Source organism: Histomonas meleagridis (genome assembly GCF_020186115.1).
Source record: "Histomonas meleagridis strain 2922-C6/04-10x chromosome Unknown scaffold_61, whole genome shotgun sequence".
Classification (NCBI taxonomy): domain Eukaryota; phylum Parabasalia; order Tritrichomonadida; family Dientamoebidae; genus Histomonas; species Histomonas meleagridis.
In genome coordinates this window covers 1,764,597-1,782,947 of record NW_027150931.1, presented here as the reverse complement: position 1 = coordinate 1,782,947, position 18,351 = coordinate 1,764,597, and the positions used below count along the sequence as shown (strand labels likewise).

The window sequence follows — 18,351 nt, the reverse complement described above, 5'->3', positions numbered from 1 at the left end:
ATACTTTTTTACTTTAAGATCTATTGTTTTGTGATTAGTTTCATCAATAAACATTTTCTATCGTTCAAAAGATTTTCGGTTTTGACATTGGTCGAATTCTCTTCCGGAATGAAAATTCAACAAGGAGATCCTTGGTACCAGCTTTTATATTATAATAAGAACATACAAAGTAAATCCTCAGGTTTGCCAAGGCAAGAAATCAACAAACTTTTAAATAAATCTAAAGAGATTTATCAACAATATGTTAATTCTACTTCAGTTGATGAAATTACAGAATCCATTTTAAAAAGTGGTACTCTAAAAGATAAATTATCTGCTTATAAAGTTTTTGCTCAAGATTATCCAGTTCTTTCACTTGAAAATCTCAAGCAATTAAATGAAATGTTAGGAGGTAAACCACGTGTAGCTATTGATGCAATGCATTGTGCAATGGATATATACATAAAAACACTTCTTCCAGATCGACCATTAAAAAAATTTGATGATCAGCCACTTAAAAATGCCAAAGATTTCCACCTTCTTATCTTTTACTTCGAGGATCAACTAAAGATTGTTTATTCTCAATTTATTAAAGCTGTTGAAAAACTCGCAAATTCCATTCAACAATTTGTCCGTGAACCTTCAATTCGTGTTATTGGAGAACTTTTACGGAAGAAACCGGAAAACGAGCGTATTCTTCTGAATATTCTTGTTTACAAATTTGGAGATCCATTAAAACAAGTTGCTTCAGTCGCCACTTCTACCATACTTAGTATCCTTCGTGACCATCCACATATGAACCATGCCATTATTACTGCCATCAAAGATCAACAATCCAATTTTCCAAAAGAATCACAAAAACGTGCTCTTAACTTCATTGGTCAATTATCACTCAACAGCGATGATCAATCCACAGCCACAGACCTATTAAATACCATCAAGCCACAAATCCTCAAAATCCTCGAAAGTAATGATGAGAGCAATTCCAAAGTTTTGAAGTCATTAATGCGCTCCGCACAAAAGTGTGCTCAAGTTTGTTCACCGGAAGAAATGTCACCGCTTGTTACGCCATTATATGAACATATTCAAAACGCGCCAATTGGCATTGCGTTACCATCGTTAGGTTTATTATATACAATTCATCGACAAGCGAACAAAGTGCCAAAAGAATTTTACGAATATTTTTATCGCGCATTGTTATCACCAGAGTTTTCTACTTCATCGAAACTTCCACATTTTCTTAACTTATTAATCGAAGCTTTAACTAATGAAAAAAACGACGAAATAATATCCGCATTTATTCATCGTTTGTTACACGTCGGACTTGAAGCAAATGTTTCGGTCTCAGCTGCTGTACTTGTGTTCACTTCGAAAATGTTCGAAAGTAAGAAACGAATTGGAGAAATGTTTTCCGTGTCGAATATCGAAGCGGATCATAAATACGTGTTCGATGGAGATAAACCAGATGAAGCTGGCGCACTACAGACATTTCCGTGGATTCTCTCATTGTACATGAAGCACTACTGTCCAGCAATAAGGGAATTGGCAAAACGAATCGTCTCGCAACAAGAAATTAATTACGAAACAGATCCGTTCTTTGATATGAGCACAATGAATTTGTTGGCGCATATCGCAGATGGTGAAAACATACAAAATGAAATAGTGGCCGAAAGCTTCAGAGAATTTGACGAAATTCCCGAATTTATTGACGAGGACGAAGACAAAGTCGTTAAGATAAAGGAAAAAGAAAAGAGAAAGAACAATAAGCAGAACAATAAACAGAAGCAACAACAGAACAATAAACAGAAGCAGAAGCAACAACAGAAACAAAGTAATAATAGAAAACAACAAAAACCAAAAAACAAACAGAAAAAAAACAAACAAAAACAAAAAATAAATAAATGAATAAATATTATCGTAAATGTTCTTTTGCTTTAATTAAAATAGAAATTGTACAAATACAAAATCTTTTCTGATATTGATACAATTCACTAGAAAAAGATTTGCCAACCAATTTTTACTTAGACTGATTGATAAATTTTCGCGACTATTTTCCATTGGCCATCAATCTTCATAAGCGAATGGTGATCAATGAAACCTGTTCCATGCCAGTTTTCCATAACAACACGTGCAACTGCTGTGTTTGCTGTAGAGTCAATAATGTCAATACGTGATTTTCCGTTTTTATCACCACCAACTTGATCAATAGCTGTGAAAAGATTGTTGATTGATCCCTTTGCTGCAACTGTTCCATCAACATTTACTCCATACATAACTGCACCTTCATCAAAAGCTGGCTTCATAATTTCGCTTTTACCTTCGAGGCATCCATCAACATATTTTTGAACAGTGGCAATGATTGCATCATAATCACTTAATGTTGTTCGCATGAGGATGAAAAAAATAAAATGATATGTCTGGACTTTTACTGTATCACTTCATCTTTATCATATCATTATTTATCGCATCCACTCATTTTTGCGATAGAATAATAAACTACATAAAAAGCAAAACTTTTTGATTTCATTTTGCGGTTTAACAATTTGCATCCCAAAAATATGCCTCCAGAGGCATTCTTTGCAAAGAATTATGAAAGACCAAAAAATAATTATATATTCAATATAACAAACTCTGCTTGTCAGATGTTATACTCTTTTTTAATATTTACAAGATATTGCAGAAGTTAAATGCTTTCAAAAAAATTGATTCTTATATATGATATATTACATTCAACGGAAATTATTATTATGCGTATTCAAATCCCCCTGGGAATATTCTAGTAATTACAAAATTAAAGTGTTTTGATGGAGATTTTGTTGAATGGTTTGGTTGAGTGCAACGATAAGACGGTTTGAGAGGTTTGGCCCTCCTTTTCGAGAAATGGCTCGCAGAACAAAGAAAGTCGGAATTGTAGGTAAATATGGCGTTCGCTATGGTGCTTCACTCCGTAAGACAATCAAAAAGATCGAAATTTCACAACGTAAGAAGTATCCATGCCCATTCTGCGGAAAGACATCAGTCAGAAGAACAGTCGTCGGAATTTGGAAGTGCCAGAAATGCGGTAAGGCTACAACAGGTGGTGCTTACATTCCTTCAACCCCGGCAGCTTTGACAGCCCGTGCTGCTATCAAGCGTCTCCGCGAAGCTCAAGCCAAGTAAACTAATTTAATGATAATTTCCTAAACCAGAATGCATCATATCACTTATTTTTTGTTTGATAATTTTATCTATTATGCAAAAAATTTTAATTTTGCAAGCTTTCCGGAAGTAATTTACTTATCTTATCTAAAGCTATATTTGTGTTATCCTTTTTTCTTTGCTACTTTAGACAACACTGAGTTAAAGGAAAAACCACAGAATGAAGATCGGACGTTTATTAGGGGGTACCCCATCGATCCTTCGACATGTTTGGTGCTTCTTTTGGAAACATTGGGTATCCATTAATTTCCCAGAAATGCGAAAATTCTTTGACTATTTCACATTCATCACCACATTTTATTGGAATCGTTTCTTATGATAGAAATACACGTAAAATGTGTTTTGATTCTGAAATATCCGAAAAATTCGGAAAAATCGATATTAAAGTTACAGAAAACACAAGAGAAATTGGATTTTCACCAAACATTTTTGGTGTTTATCCTACAGTAGGTTTTATCCTTGATTCAACAAAAATATCAAGCTTTAACATCGAAGAAACTAAATACAAAATTGAAGTTCCATTCAAGAAAGGTGGCTTCAAATTTTACTTTAGTGATTTATATGAAAGTAAATCTCATAATCTCGTTATAAATCTTAAAAACAAAAACAATTTCTATGGCGTTAACTTTGTTGAAAAGTTAACTTTGAAGCCATATCTATCAGCTTCCTTATTAGCATTCAATGAAATCTTTTCTGCATTTATTAAAGTTGGATCTGAAAAACTTTTCAAAGCGAAAAGCGATTTTACATATAAGCAATTTACAGTCTTCTATGAATATGCAACAAAATACAAAGAAACACAACGAAACAAAATCGGTTTGGTTTGTGATTTTGAAAATGATTTATTTGGTATCAAATATAATATCAAAAAATCTTATGCAGAAATGAAAATGGAATCGATAATTCCAAACGGTAAAGTATGTTTTGCCTTAAAAGCCGACAAAAATAAAAACATTTACACATCTGTCGGCTCTAAATTGCATATCAAAGAATCGAAATTAGCAGCAAACATAAGAAGTAACGGTGCAGTGTTTGCAGGGCTGAAAATGAACATCTGTCAAAGCGGAACAATTTTGTTAACGGCGGAAAAGAATATATTGAAAGGGAAACCGTTATGTTACGCAATAGATCTATCGTTTGATCACTAAATAATAATTATTTCATTTGTTCTTTATGTGTAACAATAGAAAAAATAGTTCATGTTTTGTTATTATTTGCTGAATTAAATTTCCCATAATACCATCAATCGCTATATTTTTGTTTGGGGATAAATATCTTTCAATTGAAGTAAATATCAAAGAAAAAAAAAAAAAAATCATTTTGCTTTTTCTCATTTTCCAATCAAAAAAATTATACGTTCAAATATTTCCTTTATAACTTAAAATATGAATAAATATTTTATATTATAATGTATTTACTTAACAATTTATAATTTATTCGAATATCTCTCCAGAAAAACACCAAATAATTCATCAACAAATGAACTCCTTATTGAAGTGAATCCATCATTACATTGGATAGAATACCGGCATTGGGTATGCAGGCATTGGATAAAACGGCATTGGGCAGCAGAAAGGCATTGGATACATTGGGATTTGGTAAAATGGCATTGGGTATACTGGCATTGGATATGGGTAAAATCCATTATAGAACTGATTTTGCGCAAATTGATTTTGTGAATATTGTGATGAATTATTTGCTTTGTTTTTCTTTTGAGGTTTTCTCTTTTCTGTTTGCGTACTTATTTCAACTTTTACTTTGTTTTTGATTGCTCTTGGACTTCTCCTTGGCGACAGCTTCTTTGGCGTTGGCTTTTCTTTTATCGGAGAGTAAGGCTCAAGTAATTTTACTATTTCGGAGTTTCCATTTTCAGATGCTTTCATGATTGCAGTACTAAATCATTTAAATATATTCCAAATATTGTGATGAAATCCAAAATCATTAAAATGAATATTAAATAAAACAAATGAATATCTTTAGCATTAATATCAAGTTCTCCTTGTTCAAGAAGTATTTTAGCTATATCAGTATGACCATTCTTACATGCGATCATATGAGCAGTTTGAAGTCATTTAATTAAATTCCAAATTTTATTTTGGAACATAAAATTATTAAATGAAATTTTATACAGTGTATTTAAACATTTTTAAGATTAACATTAATACCTTTTTGTTCAATAAGTAATTTCACTATCTCTGTTATACCATCTCTAGATGCAAATATTAGAATTGTATTCTATAAAATGATAAAACCCCAAAATTTATTATAAAACGTTAAATAATTAATTGAAATTTTATCTTGCGCATTGATATTAATTTTTTCATGTTCAAGAAGTAATTTAACTATTTCATGTCGGCCATTCTTTAATGCCAATATAAGTGCTGTATTAAATACTTTAAACAAATTCCAAATATTATATTATAACAGCAAATTATTATGACAAACATTAAATAAAAAAATTAAACATCTTTCGCATTAATATCAATTCCTTCATGTTTAAGAAGTAATTTAACAATTTCTGTTCGACCTTTTTTCAATGCTGACATTAGTGCCGTATTAAATATTATAAACAAATTCCAAATATTATATTAAAGCTTCTTTAAATATTCGAAAAGAATATCTTTAGCAGTAACATCAATTCGTTTTTCATCAAGAAGTAACTTAACCATTCCTGTTCGAGCGTTTGATGTTGCTAATATTAATGCTGTATCGAAAAAGTCAAATAAATTCCAAAACTTATTTTGGAACATTAAAACATTTTAATAAACATTAAATAATACATATAAACATCTCTTACATTAAAATCGATTTTCTCATGTGCAAAAAGTAATTTAACCATATCAGAACGACCATTTAATAATGCTAACATTAGTGGTGGATTAAATACTTTAAATGAATTCCATTAAATCATTAAAACAGACATTAAACATAACAAAAATACATCTTGAGCATTAACATCAGTTTTCTTATGTTTAAGAAGTACTTTAACTACGTCAGAATGATTATTCTTCAATGCCAAAATAAGTGCTGTATTAAATACATTCGACAAATTCCATCAAATTATTAAAAGAAACATCATAAAAAAACAAATTAATATCTTTAGTATTAATATCAATGTCTTGTTGTGCGATTAATAATTTGACCATTTCAATATAACCATTTTCAGATGCAATCATTAAAGCAGTTTTAAATCATTCAAACAAATTCCAAATTTTATCATAAAACATTAAAACATTTTAATTAACGACTTTAGCATTTATATCAATTTCCTTTTGTTCGAGAAGTAATTTAACAATTTCAATTCGATTATTTTTCATTGCTGCAATAAGCACTGTATTAAATACATTAAATGAATACCATTAAATCATTAAAACTAACTTCGTTATAATTAATATCAATTCCTTTTTGTTCGAAAATATATTTCACAAGTTCAATGTTTCCTGATTCAGCAGAAAACACTAAAATGTCTTTTGGCATTTGATTGTTTTGAAGGAAATATTTAATTAGAAATATATTTCCATTTCGTGCGGACTCATTAATCAAAGAATTATCGATTTTCATTCCTTCTTTTTCAAGATATGAAAATATTCCATAACTTCCATTTTTAATACAAATTTCACCTAATTGATTAAGCTTCAAATTCGATTTCTTTTCTAATTTGTTATCATAAACATATTTAAAGATTTCGTTCGAATGATATTTAATTGCGACTTCATAGCCATCTTCAAATGTCGAATGATTTTGTTCACATAAATGAATGATCTCTTGGTTACCACCTGCAATTGCATATTTACCTGTTTTCCTTACATTTGCACCATTCAGTAACAAATGTTTAAAACATTTTATTGCTGCAAAATATGCTGCGTAATCAATTAATGTAACATTCTCTTTGTTAATGAATGAACATCTTTCATAAAGCGATGGCTCAATTTTCTGGTTAGAATCAAAGTTTTGTTGTGATGATATTTCTTGAAGTTTCTCGATGTCATCATTTCGAATGATTTTTACAATTTCATTAGGATTAACGCCTCCTTTTATTAATTGCTTATGAAGTGCAAAATTATTCTTTTTAAGTTCTTCATAATTTTGAATGAACATTTTCTCAATTATGTCATTAAAATATTTGGTTTTGTTTTCTTTATCTGTTTTATATTGGCCAAAATATTTCGAATGAATGTTTTTGATGATATTTGTATTTATTAAATTTTGTTCAACCAATTTCTCAAGAAGATAATATGCTTCTTGTTCTTCAAGCTCGGAAATGTAATTACTAAAAACATTTACGATTTTTGAATTGCTTTTAATTGATATTTCTTTGGACTGAATTGACTTAATGTATCTCAAGAATATTTCACTTAAATTTTTCTGAGAAAAAAATGAAGCGTAAACTAAAACAGATATAACATAATTGAATGAATATGAGGTGTGAACATCGAATAAGCTCATTGTTTCTTGAACTTTTAAGTCGAGATTTTCATCATTAATATTGAAAATTATTTTTTCGAGTTTATTTAATAATTTCATGCTATTGCATTGAGTTTTAGTATTTTCCATTTCGCTATTTTTAAAATTCGTTGCACTTCTTGCACCAAAGTTCATTTTTTGCTGGCAAACTTAGAAAAAAGTGTACATGATCGTTTTTCACAGAAAACCCATTTTTTTGAGCACTAAATACCACAAGACCAACGAAGAGAATTGAATGGTTTATATCAAATAACCGAAATAAACACCATTGAAAAAATTATTAACTCACAATTTTTTAAACGGCTTCCTGATGTATGGATTCTGGAAATCTAAAAATCAAAGTTATTTAGAAGTATGCGATTTAAAGTCTTCTACCACGGCGACCACCCTTACGACGTGTTGAATCATGTGGGAGTGGTGTAACATCTTCGATACGACCAATCTTAAGTCCTGCACGAGCTAATGCACGAAGAGCACTTTGTGCACCTTGTGCTGGAAGACGGCGTGATGAACCACCCTTACCAGAGAACTTGATGTGAAGTCCATCAATACCCATTGTCTTAAGACGAGCGGCAACCATTTGAGCAGCAAGCATAGCAGCGTATGGTGTGGATTGATCACGTTGTGCTTTAACAACCATACCACCTGTAACTTTAACAAGTGTTTCTGCTCCTGAAAGATCTGTAACATGAATGAAAGTATCGTTCTTTGTTGCATAAATGTGAGCAACACCAAGGGCAATCTCGTTTTGTGCCTTTGTTGGACCAACATAAGCTTCTTCCTTTGTTTTCTTTGTTTGTTGTTGCTTGGCTTCAACGGCTGGCTTAGACATTAACCAAAAGGACGGCCAAACCGTTAAATCACTTTGAAATATAACGGTTTTCCCTGCGTGTCACTTTTATTGATTTAAAACTTCAAAAAAATCACAAAAATTCATCTGATAATAATTTAAACTTGTGTCATTAAAACCTTTTTATAAAATATAGGGAAGTTTGATCTTATGGATTTTGAAATGATTGATTTTTAATAAATAAGATCTGATGGTAAAATACAAATGTTTATGTTAAGTTTTCAATTAGCAATTTCGTGAAGGTTATCAGCAACAATTTTAGCTTGCCATTCTGAAATAGCTAATTCATCAATTCCTGGTCTCCTAAGTGGCAATGTTGAAGAACTGGCAAGCGAATTGACCTCAGAAATAAGGATTTCTTTTATTTCAGTGAGGTTGTCGAAATAAGCAGCAATATATTGAATTAATGCACTATTTTTGTCGGTATCATTTGCTTGGATTTCTTTAAGTTCACCTATAGCATTACCTGCATTTTCCAGTAAGCTAATAACAAGATCTTCTGCGTGTTCTAGGTTGCGAAGCTCTTCGCACTCCATATGCCACTTTTAATAAAAAAAGTGCATCGACCGTTTATTTACGTATCTTCTTTTTTAATCATGAAGCATTGTAAATTGGTGTTCTGTTATTTACCATAATAAATGAAAAAATTTACAAACTTTTAGGCAAGGTATTCTACGAAAGTAAAAAGTCGTTTTTAAAAACAGATATAATTTACTTTTTTGTTCGGAGGACTTTTTGCAAGCACTTTATTGCAACACTTGCGGTAATTCTTTTTTCTAAGTTTGCATTTGTCATTAATTTTATTACTTTTCTTAATTTTTGTTCTAATGGAAGTGATTTTATTTCTTTCAATGCAGTTTTTGGATTTTTCTTGTAGAACGAAAGGAACCAAAGAGCAGCAGAATAAACATCGTCTTTGCGTGGATCATCTTCGCATCTATTCGTCGGTGAACAATTAGTATTTACAATTAACGGTCTCTGACTATCAATTTTCGATGCTGCGTGAAAAGATGAAAGTGTAACATGTGAATAATCCGGAGAAACCATAATCGATGAGCGGCAAATCCATCCATGGGAGATTTGCTTTTTATGTAATGCCTTTAAAATTGATAAAAGAGAAATTAAGAGATTTGGAAGTTTTTCCAGTGGAATGGTTTCAAGATTTGTTAAAAAATCAAACGAACTATAAGCTAACGAGATAATTCCTAATGAAGGATTACGAGTGATTCCAACTATTTTTATGATATTTGGAATATTTAATTCATTTAATAAAGAAATTTCTCGGCAAACAAGTATGAAAGGAACGCGAGTACATGTTTCAATTATAACATTTTCACCGTTCATTTTGCCAATAAATAAAGATGACATATTTCCATGATAAATGAGAGAAAGAACAGAAAAATCTTTCAATTCTTTGAATTCAGGTTGTGTGTATTGAATTTTGGAAAGTAATTCCAAGTTCATATTTATGTTTTTATCATCTAATTCAGCAAAAATTTCTTCCTCTATGGACATATAATTTAAAATTCACATAACATGTCTGAAGACCCCTCTAACAAAAACAAACCATCATCTTTACCAAAAAAAAGTAATAGTTAAATCCTAATAGATATATGTTCATCTTTATCTTAATCTTTGTTTTGCGAAGTACTGTAAGCCATTAGAATTTTATAATTTACACATTATTATCAAAATCATTTTATTAACTAAGTAATTATAGAAAACTAAAAGTTATTTCCAAATTCTGAAAATACTTTGTTTTTATTTACGATTCGAAAATATAATATCAAGATTATTAAAATAAAATAGAATTACATTGATGAATATGATTTGGTCTGTCTTCATATTCACTATTTATTAATAAAATGCTTTTGTATTTAACACCAATTTCTCATTCATTTTTATTATATACTTATATGTAAGAATTGTATTATTTCAACAATTTACCATTCTTCTTCTACGTTATATATTGATGCGCCTTTTTACTGTAAACCTTTGTTTCAAAATTATTTTTACCAAATTTTTCAGCATCTGCATTATTAAAGAATCAAACAAAGATACACTAACAATTACTGTTGCCAATGCAAATATAAAAGGATGTTAATTTCTCACTCTGTTTTCTATTATTTCTCTTGAGCAAGAATTTGGAACTACGTTTTTGTGGGTTATTCAGAATTGAATCATTCAAAAATCAATTGATAAAATTTCGTATCCAATCAAATCAATGCAAAAAATTTTACTTCCTTCAAAATCCATTTTTTCTATCACTAAATTTCAATTGTTTCAATTTTCAATTGTTCGTGTTTTCAAAGGATCCAAGTACTTGTTTTTCTATTGATTTTCATCGGCTTCTGGGATACCCTCATGAAACAGTGGCGGATTTAATGACGTTTAGAATTGTTTCTGTTCAAAAGGGTTCGAAATTGAATACGGTAACACCCAAACCTCCGGTATGAGATTTCAACAGGCATTTCCAAAGGAGAAAAGAATATTTCTATGAAATCAACCTCCAAAAAAAATGTTTCCCCTCTTGTTTTATTTTACGGCGGGGAAAGGCATAAAGAAGATAAGTGAACGCTTTCCTTTGCCCAGCGAGTTATTGTTTGCTAAAAGTAAAACGATAAAATCTGATGAATTTAGTATTACATCCAATTTAAAAATAAGTCAGTTATAGAAGAATTCCCACATATATTTAACGGCCATCAATATCCCAACCAAAAGTTTTGTTTATTGTTTTTAACCCCAAAAGAATCTTCACAACTTTCAAAATCTAAAGTGCTATTCTTTCCCCATTGCAACCGAACAGTAAAGTAACACAACCTTATGATTATCTTAAAGTTCAGGATAAACTTTTAGTTCGAGCACATTCTTCATTTGCGAACTTAACAGAGTATTCACCGAAACGTATTCGTAACACGTTATTTATTGTTGATTCCAATTAATATAATGATATTTTGTCTACTGAAGAATATTACATGTTGAATGTGAATATGAATTTATTTGTGGTTACACCAAACGGAGAAAAGTTATTACCAATGTATTATGATCAAGAAGACTTATTCTCAACTAACCAAAGGATATTCATAACGAAAGACAACTTAATGAATGGCACATATGCAATACATATTAAATCTAAATTATCATTTGATAGTGAGAAAAATAAAAACCAAAAAATTAATGGCACTATAGTTACGTTAGGTAATGTTATGAATTTAAAGAAAGTTAATACGACTAAATATAATTGGTTTTATTTATGTGACTCCAAAAACACCAAACAAATTATAGGCAATGAATGTGTTTGTAATGATAAGTCCGCCGGCATATTTTGTCAACATGAAATAATTGAAATGAAGAGCGGAACCTCGAAAACATTTTTAGTTCAGCCATATCAAATATTATATTTCAAATATCAATTAAATAATTTCGATTATTCATTTAGTATTATCATTGATCATAGTACGAGTAAAGGATATAATTCACTTTTACTCATAAATCAAAATGAATATCATAAATATCCGGGCGAAAATAAATTCATGGAATATATCAACGAAAATTATTTGAATTATTATGGAACAAAAGATGACTTCGGAGCAAATGATTTGATATATTTCTCGTACGTATATTTGGATCAGACTGAGGCTTTGATGAACGTAACATGCAAACAGGATCTGGTGAAGAAGCCGCCCGACCCAACAATGGATAAGATCATTAACATCGCATTGCCATTGTTCTTCGGTGGAATAATTGTCGCGGTTTTGGTGTATGTGATCGTGCCTTGGGACGAATGCAGAGACTATAAGAACCACGAGAATAATAATAATTCTGAGGATGTGGCAAATGATGAAAAATTTATTTGATATGTGTATAGGAATGAAAAAGAAAAAAAAAATATTTAATAAAATTTTATTGTATGGATAAATGTTCGGAAATAATTTCATTTTTATGTAAGATGTTTCTGATTGATTAAAATTTAGCAAATGATTATAGTTCCAAAAAGACAAATAATTGTTATTTATCAAAATGCCATATTTAATCAGTGTTTAAAATGTTTGCTTTCTTCAGAAGATTTTCGTGATAAAGTGTCAATTGAGGAGCTATAAGTTCAAATTGCTTTGTAGAATTAATGATTGATAAGCTAAAATTTGAGGTTTATGGAGAACGTTCAAAAAATCCGAAAAAATACCTATATGTACGAACAAATGATAGAAAGAACATATATCAATTCGCTTATTGATATATATTTAACAAGAATATCTACCAGTTGTACAAATGATACACCGACATATAAAATTTATTAAAATTTTCGAATACACTTCGCGTTCAAAAAAATACGTGAAAAATCTCTTTGGTTAAAGATGCAATTTTTGATGTAAATTTTATGATGTTGAAAAAATCAATTTCTATTATGAATGGGAAAATGTCATAATTAGGTGTACCTAGCATATAGCTTATGTTACCATCTATTGGTTTGTCGTTTTTTCCGATTGTAATCCACTTGAAAGCTCAAAATTTTGCTTATGTGAAGTGATAAAAACCATACATTCGATTCCCTTTTTCAAAGGTTTTCTCCCAATTTTATTTGAAACAAATGTTTCACGGTGAATTTCAATGACCTGTTCATTCAATTTTTGACTTCTTATGGTTAACCGACTTATTGCGATATATTCAAAATTCATATAATTGTTGAATTCTATGAGAACAACTACTTCATATGATGAAATTGTTATTAAAATATTCTATCATTTTCACGATCTTTCTACAAATTACAGGCCAAACCATATTCATAACGAAGAATAGGACACTTAGAGTGACGGGAGAAAATATGGATATATGGCAGTATCAAAATCTATCTGAATATCTTTTTATTGAAAATAATATTAGAAATATTAAAAGCTATGAATTCTCACATTGGGATTCATTATATGAAGTTCATCTTTCAAATGTTGAAAAAATAGGTTCGCATGCTTTTTCATTTTGTTCGAATTTGCATAGTGTTATCATTAAATTGGCAATTCATTCTGTTGGAGATTATGCATTTTCGTCATGTCCACAATTAACAAAAGTAACTTTTGATAAAATTGAAAATTTTGGATTCGAGTCTTTTTCAAATTGTTCTAAATTAGATCCAGATATAAAATTAAACACCAAGAAGAAAATTAACGAATTAGTCTATTCACAATCAAATTTAAATGTATCTACTAAAGTAAATACATTTGTTATATCCAACGTTACATTAAATACATATTCTTATGTTTTATCACCTTCATTAACGCGAAGTATAGCAAACTCATTTACATATACAACTCTTATTTCAAATATTCATACATATTCTCCATCAATAACACTTTCACCTTCCCTTACAAATTATAAATCGAATACTTATGTTAACAGTGATACGCAATCATTATTATCAACGTCATTTAATACAACATATTCTTTTACTACAAATACTATTATTAATATAAATACTTCATCACTTACACATATATCTAGTAATACAATAACTAATACACTAAAAACTTCATTTATAACCTCGACAACAGCATCTATATCTTTAACTCAATCTAATATGAAAGTTAGTACATCTGATAAAACATATGTTCCCACTCAAACAGTAACTATAGTTTTTAAATATTTAGATGGTTTTAGTAATTCATTTACATATGTATTAGTTAATGGTCAAACCACTCAATCACAAATAATTGTGCCTTCATTATGGCAGATATCAATCTTATCAAATATATCTACATTAGTTCCTTCTTTAACATTAACGCAAACCAATTCAATTACATCATCACAGACACATGTTTCGTCAGTAACAATATCACCAACGAATTCACTATCAAAAACGATATCCGTTACATTATCACCAACATATACAAAATCATATACAAAATACTCTTCACAAACAATTATTATCACTAATTCAATTGCATCAACCCAAACATTAACATTATCAAATACGCAATCTTTATCAAATGTTATGATAAATATAGAACAACAAACAATTTCAGAAACTCAAACTCTAATAAATTCAACAACATCATCACCATCATTATTGAATACAACCTCATTAACTATAACAGTTACATACACATTATCAAATATATTGTCAATTACAAATTCACTTACGTTATCTAATTCGAATACAATTTTGACATATATTTCATTAACACAAATTGAAATTGCAACAAGTAAAATAATAAGCTCAAATACAAATTGGATAAAAAATTCTGATTTAATAACAAATAATTCAGATATTACATATTCACATTCATATATATTAACAAATATTTTATCATTTACAAAATCATTATCCGTTATAAAGTCATATCTTTCACAAACATTTATTTTATCTTATATAAAATCAGAATTTACACAGCTGAATACATATTACATTTATTACGAATATTCATTTATTTTATATTCCACATATATTAAAATTTATTCCAACTTCTATATATATTATGATAGATTGGAAGATAATAATCAAAATAATGATGTTAATCGAATTTTCTTAATTGGCATTATATGTGGATCGGTTGCAGTAGTTTTACTTATAGCAGGAATTGTCATTGGAGTTTTTCGTCATAAAACTTATAAATCAAGTACATTACAATATTCAAGTTCATCGCTGACTGAAAATAAAGATATTTTGATTGAAAAACCTACAGAAGTTATTGATATTCTGATTCATGAGGAAGAAGATAAATGGATATGAAATAATTTTATTAATAAAAATTATTTTTTAATTTAATTTTTATTTTTTTTTTTTGGTAATTTTAACGACGATCAAAATCATCATAAATTTAATCCGAAAAGTGACGTCACTTGACCAACTATATATCAAACAAACTTTGTCAATTCCATAATGGGCGATACTGATTTCTCTCTCACAACATTCTCTTCTGGAGGTAAACTCGGTCAAATAGAGCATGCTCTCAAAGCTGTTTCACTTGGTGGACAATGTGTTGGAGTTAAAGCGAAGAATGGCGCTGTTATTGCATGTGAATCAAAGCCAATTTCTCCATTAGCTGAAAGAAACACAAATATGAAAATTCAAGCAATAAACCCAAATGTTGGATGCGTTTACAGTGGTGTTGTTACTGATTATCGTGTACTCGTTAAAAAGATCAGAAAAACAGCCATGAAATACAAGTTAAGGTTTGGTGTTGAAATGCCAACAAGAGAAGTTGTTAAAGAAGCAGCTGCTGTCAATCAGAAGTATACTCAAAGTGGTGGCGTTCGTCCATTTGGTGTTTCACTTTTAATTATTGGATGGGAAGATACACCAACTCTTTGGCAAGTTGACCCATCAGGTGCATTTTGGGCATGGAAAGCCACTGCTCTCGGCAAGAGAAGTGATGGATCAAGAACATTTTTAGAAAGAAGATATAATGATGACTTATCAGTTGATGATGCTATCCATACAGCAATATCCACACTTAAGGAAGGATTTGATGGTCAACTTACTGCGGATTTAATCGAGATTGGAATTGTTGATAAGGATCGCAATTTCAGAATTCTTTCAACAACAGACATCAAAGATTTTCTCACAGAAGTCTAAACGTAATTGCATTTAATTCTATAGTTTAATAATTACTCTTTTTTGGAATGACGCCTTCTTCGATGATGTGTTTCTGCTGGTGGTTCTTCACCTTCTTGTTCTGCGTTATTGTCTTGTGCCACTGTTTCAACTGTGGGTGTAACTATTTCAAACGATGTTGTTAACAAATTTTGATATATTAAATTAATGCCTTTTGCCAAATCAGGATCATTTTCTTCAAGAAATGGATCTTGTGTAAAGTGTTTAAGAATGTTGATGGCTTCTTTTGGAGTTACATCTACTTCATTTTCTATATTCATTTTGCAAGACCAAATGAGGATAAACGTTCTTCGGTTCGGTTTTATGGGCGAGAGCAATCCCGAAGACTTTATAGAATTTTCACAACATGTTGATCATGTACTCACAGAAAGTGAGAAGGGGATTGACATTTTGCACACATATTTAATAAAAAGAAGAGAACTTGAAGAATCATTCGCAAATGAATTATCTAAATTTTTACAAAATCCTGTTCAAAGTGCAACATCTCCAACAACTCTTGTTTATGATGAAATAGAAGTTATTCTTAATCATCATAAAGATGTTGCGAATGAATTAAAAACACAATTTATTCCACCAATTCAATCTTTTCAACAATACATCAGACGTTCTAAAACAAACTTAACAAAATCATTGGAAGCTTCAATTGATTCTATCAAGAAATTTCAAAAAAAACTTTTCATTTCCAGATCACAATTTGAAAAAGCACAAATAGAATCACTCCATTTCTCAACAACTAAAACAGACAAAGCTAAGCGTGTTGAACGAAATCTTAAGAAAGAGCTTGATGACATTGAAAAAGAAAAAATCCAATATTATCAAAAACTTCGCAATGTGGAATTCCCCAATTTTTTTGCAGACATGACCGACATAGATTTTAGTGTTCGTACCACCATCAAAAACTCCATACTTAATCTAACACATTATGAGAAATCATCACATGAAAATCTTCTTCAATCATTGTTAGCAGTGAACATCTCAGCCGACAGATATGAGCCCTCGCTTGAAACTCAAATAATTTCTAAATCGTTTGGTATTCCAACACCACGAAAGCGACTTTTCGCAATTGCCAAATCGAATTTCGATGGCGAAGATGTTAATGATCTCTCATTTTCTCGAGGAGACTTTATAGAAGTCTTAAAGCAGCACCCCAGTGGATGGTGGGAAGGAGAATGTTTTGGAAGAAGGGGAATGTTTCCAATGAACTTCGTTGATTTGTTAACAGACATCGAAAGCGGAGCAATATCAATCAACGAAGTGTTTGAAGTTGATAAAAAATTCACTCCGGGGCACCCCAACGAAATAGAATTAGAGTTTGGCGATGTCGTGTTTGTAAGCACTTTTAAGGAAGGTTGGTGTGAAGGAAAAAATATAGGGACTGGACAAAAAGGGAAATTTCCTTCGAGTGTGGTCAAAAATATCAAACATTTACAAATTTGATATTTATTTTCAATGTTAAAATTTATTACTATTTGAATTATTTTTTGTTTTTTCTATTATATACATGTTTTATAAAACAATTTTTGGAAAATCCTAATTTTTGCCAAAATTATCCTCTTGCAAAAATTTGTTTTCTAACGGTGTGTTTAATTTTTTTTTTAATTTATGACATTTTTTAATTGCGGCAAAAAAACATCATTTCACATTTATAAATGGAAGATTTTTGCCGTATTGAAGTGCCTATTAATTCACTTATGAACATATTACCTTTATATACAAATCAAGACTTTACTTTTTGTCTTGGGGAAAGGAAAGTTCATTGTAATAAAATTGTTGCAGATATTATTTCTCCAGAAGTTGCAAATATCCATCGCATGAATACTTCAATTAATAGTTATAATGTTGATTATCAAGATGTTGATGGAGATATGGAACTCCTTTTATCAATTTTTCAAGATAATTATGCAAGCATTCCTTCACACAAGGTTAACGATATTTTTGAACTTTGTCTTGCATTAGGTAATACTAATCTTGCTAGACAGCTTCATGGTTTCATAAAGAAAAATAAAGGAAATTCAAATGATATAATAAAAACAAATTTAAGTCAAGGTATTTGCAAATTAATTCCAATTTACATTAGAAATGTAAATGGTGGATCATTAAAATTCACTATCGCAACTGCAAAAAAAGTATTTGATTTAAAGGAGGAGATAATGAAGAAAACAGAAATTTCTATTCAGAAACAACGACTTATTTTTGAGGGGAAAGATATGGAAGACGCAAGATCGCTGAGTGATTATAACATTAAGTCAAATTC

General features: G+C 30.0%; 8 protein-coding genes across 8 annotated transcripts; 4 read left to right on the top strand and 4 right to left on the bottom strand.

The window, feature by feature from the left end:
• Positions 1 to 108: 108 nt before the first annotated feature.
• GO595_010580 (CCAAT/enhancer-binding protein zeta-like) lies at positions 109 to 1,884 on the top strand (the record flags this gene model as incomplete). The annotated part of the gene is made up of 1 exon (XM_067913274.1): positions 109 to 1,884. One exon carries the CDS (start codon positions 109 to 111, stop codon positions 1,882 to 1,884), a length of 1,776 nt encoding a protein of 591 aa, XP_067769318.1.
• Positions 1,885 to 2,000: 116 nt separating this feature from the next.
• GO595_010579 (nuclear transport factor 2 family protein) lies at positions 2,001 to 2,369 on the bottom strand (the record flags this gene model as incomplete). Its single annotated transcript, XM_067913273.1, has 1 exon — positions 2,001 to 2,369. One exon carries the CDS (start codon positions 2,367 to 2,369, stop codon positions 2,001 to 2,003), a length of 369 nt encoding a protein of 122 aa, XP_067769317.1.
• A 490-nt stretch (positions 2,370 to 2,859) lies between these two features.
• On the top strand, positions 2,860 to 3,138 carry GO595_010578 (60S ribosomal protein L37a; the record flags this gene model as incomplete). The annotated part of the gene is made up of 1 exon (XM_067913272.1): positions 2,860 to 3,138. One exon carries the CDS (start codon positions 2,860 to 2,862, stop codon positions 3,136 to 3,138), a length of 279 nt encoding a protein of 92 aa, XP_067769316.1.
• A 1,547-nt stretch (positions 3,139 to 4,685) lies between these two features.
• Positions 4,686 to 5,060, bottom strand: GO595_010577 (uncharacterized protein; the record flags this gene model as incomplete). Its single annotated transcript, XM_067913271.1, has 1 exon — positions 4,686 to 5,060. One exon carries the CDS (start codon positions 5,058 to 5,060, stop codon positions 4,686 to 4,688), a length of 375 nt encoding a protein of 124 aa, XP_067769315.1.
• A 2,942-nt stretch (positions 5,061 to 8,002) lies between these two features.
• On the bottom strand, positions 8,003 to 8,473 carry GO595_010576 (40S ribosomal protein S14; the record flags this gene model as incomplete). The annotated part of the gene is made up of 1 exon (XM_067913270.1): positions 8,003 to 8,473. The coding sequence occupies one exon, from the start codon at positions 8,471 to 8,473 to the stop codon at positions 8,003 to 8,005; it is 471 nt and encodes a 156-aa protein (XP_067769314.1).
• Positions 8,474 to 8,712: 239 nt separating this feature from the next.
• GO595_010575 (uncharacterized protein) lies at positions 8,713 to 9,027 on the bottom strand (the record flags this gene model as incomplete). Its single annotated transcript, XM_067913269.1, has 1 exon — positions 8,713 to 9,027. The coding sequence occupies one exon, from the start codon at positions 9,025 to 9,027 to the stop codon at positions 8,713 to 8,715; it is 315 nt and encodes a 104-aa protein (XP_067769313.1).
• A 6,335-nt stretch (positions 9,028 to 15,362) lies between these two features.
• Positions 15,363 to 16,058, top strand: GO595_010574 (Proteasome subunit alpha type-2; the record flags this gene model as incomplete). Its single annotated transcript, XM_067913267.1, has 1 exon — positions 15,363 to 16,058. The coding sequence occupies one exon, from the start codon at positions 15,363 to 15,365 to the stop codon at positions 16,056 to 16,058; it is 696 nt and encodes a 231-aa protein (XP_067769312.1).
• Positions 16,059 to 16,400: 342 nt separating this feature from the next.
• GO595_010573 (Variant SH3 domain containing protein) lies at positions 16,401 to 17,534 on the top strand (the record flags this gene model as incomplete). The annotated part of the gene is made up of 1 exon (XM_067913266.1): positions 16,401 to 17,534. The coding sequence occupies one exon, from the start codon at positions 16,401 to 16,403 to the stop codon at positions 17,532 to 17,534; it is 1,134 nt and encodes a 377-aa protein (XP_067769311.1).
• Between the last annotated feature and the right edge of the window lie 817 nt (positions 17,535 to 18,351).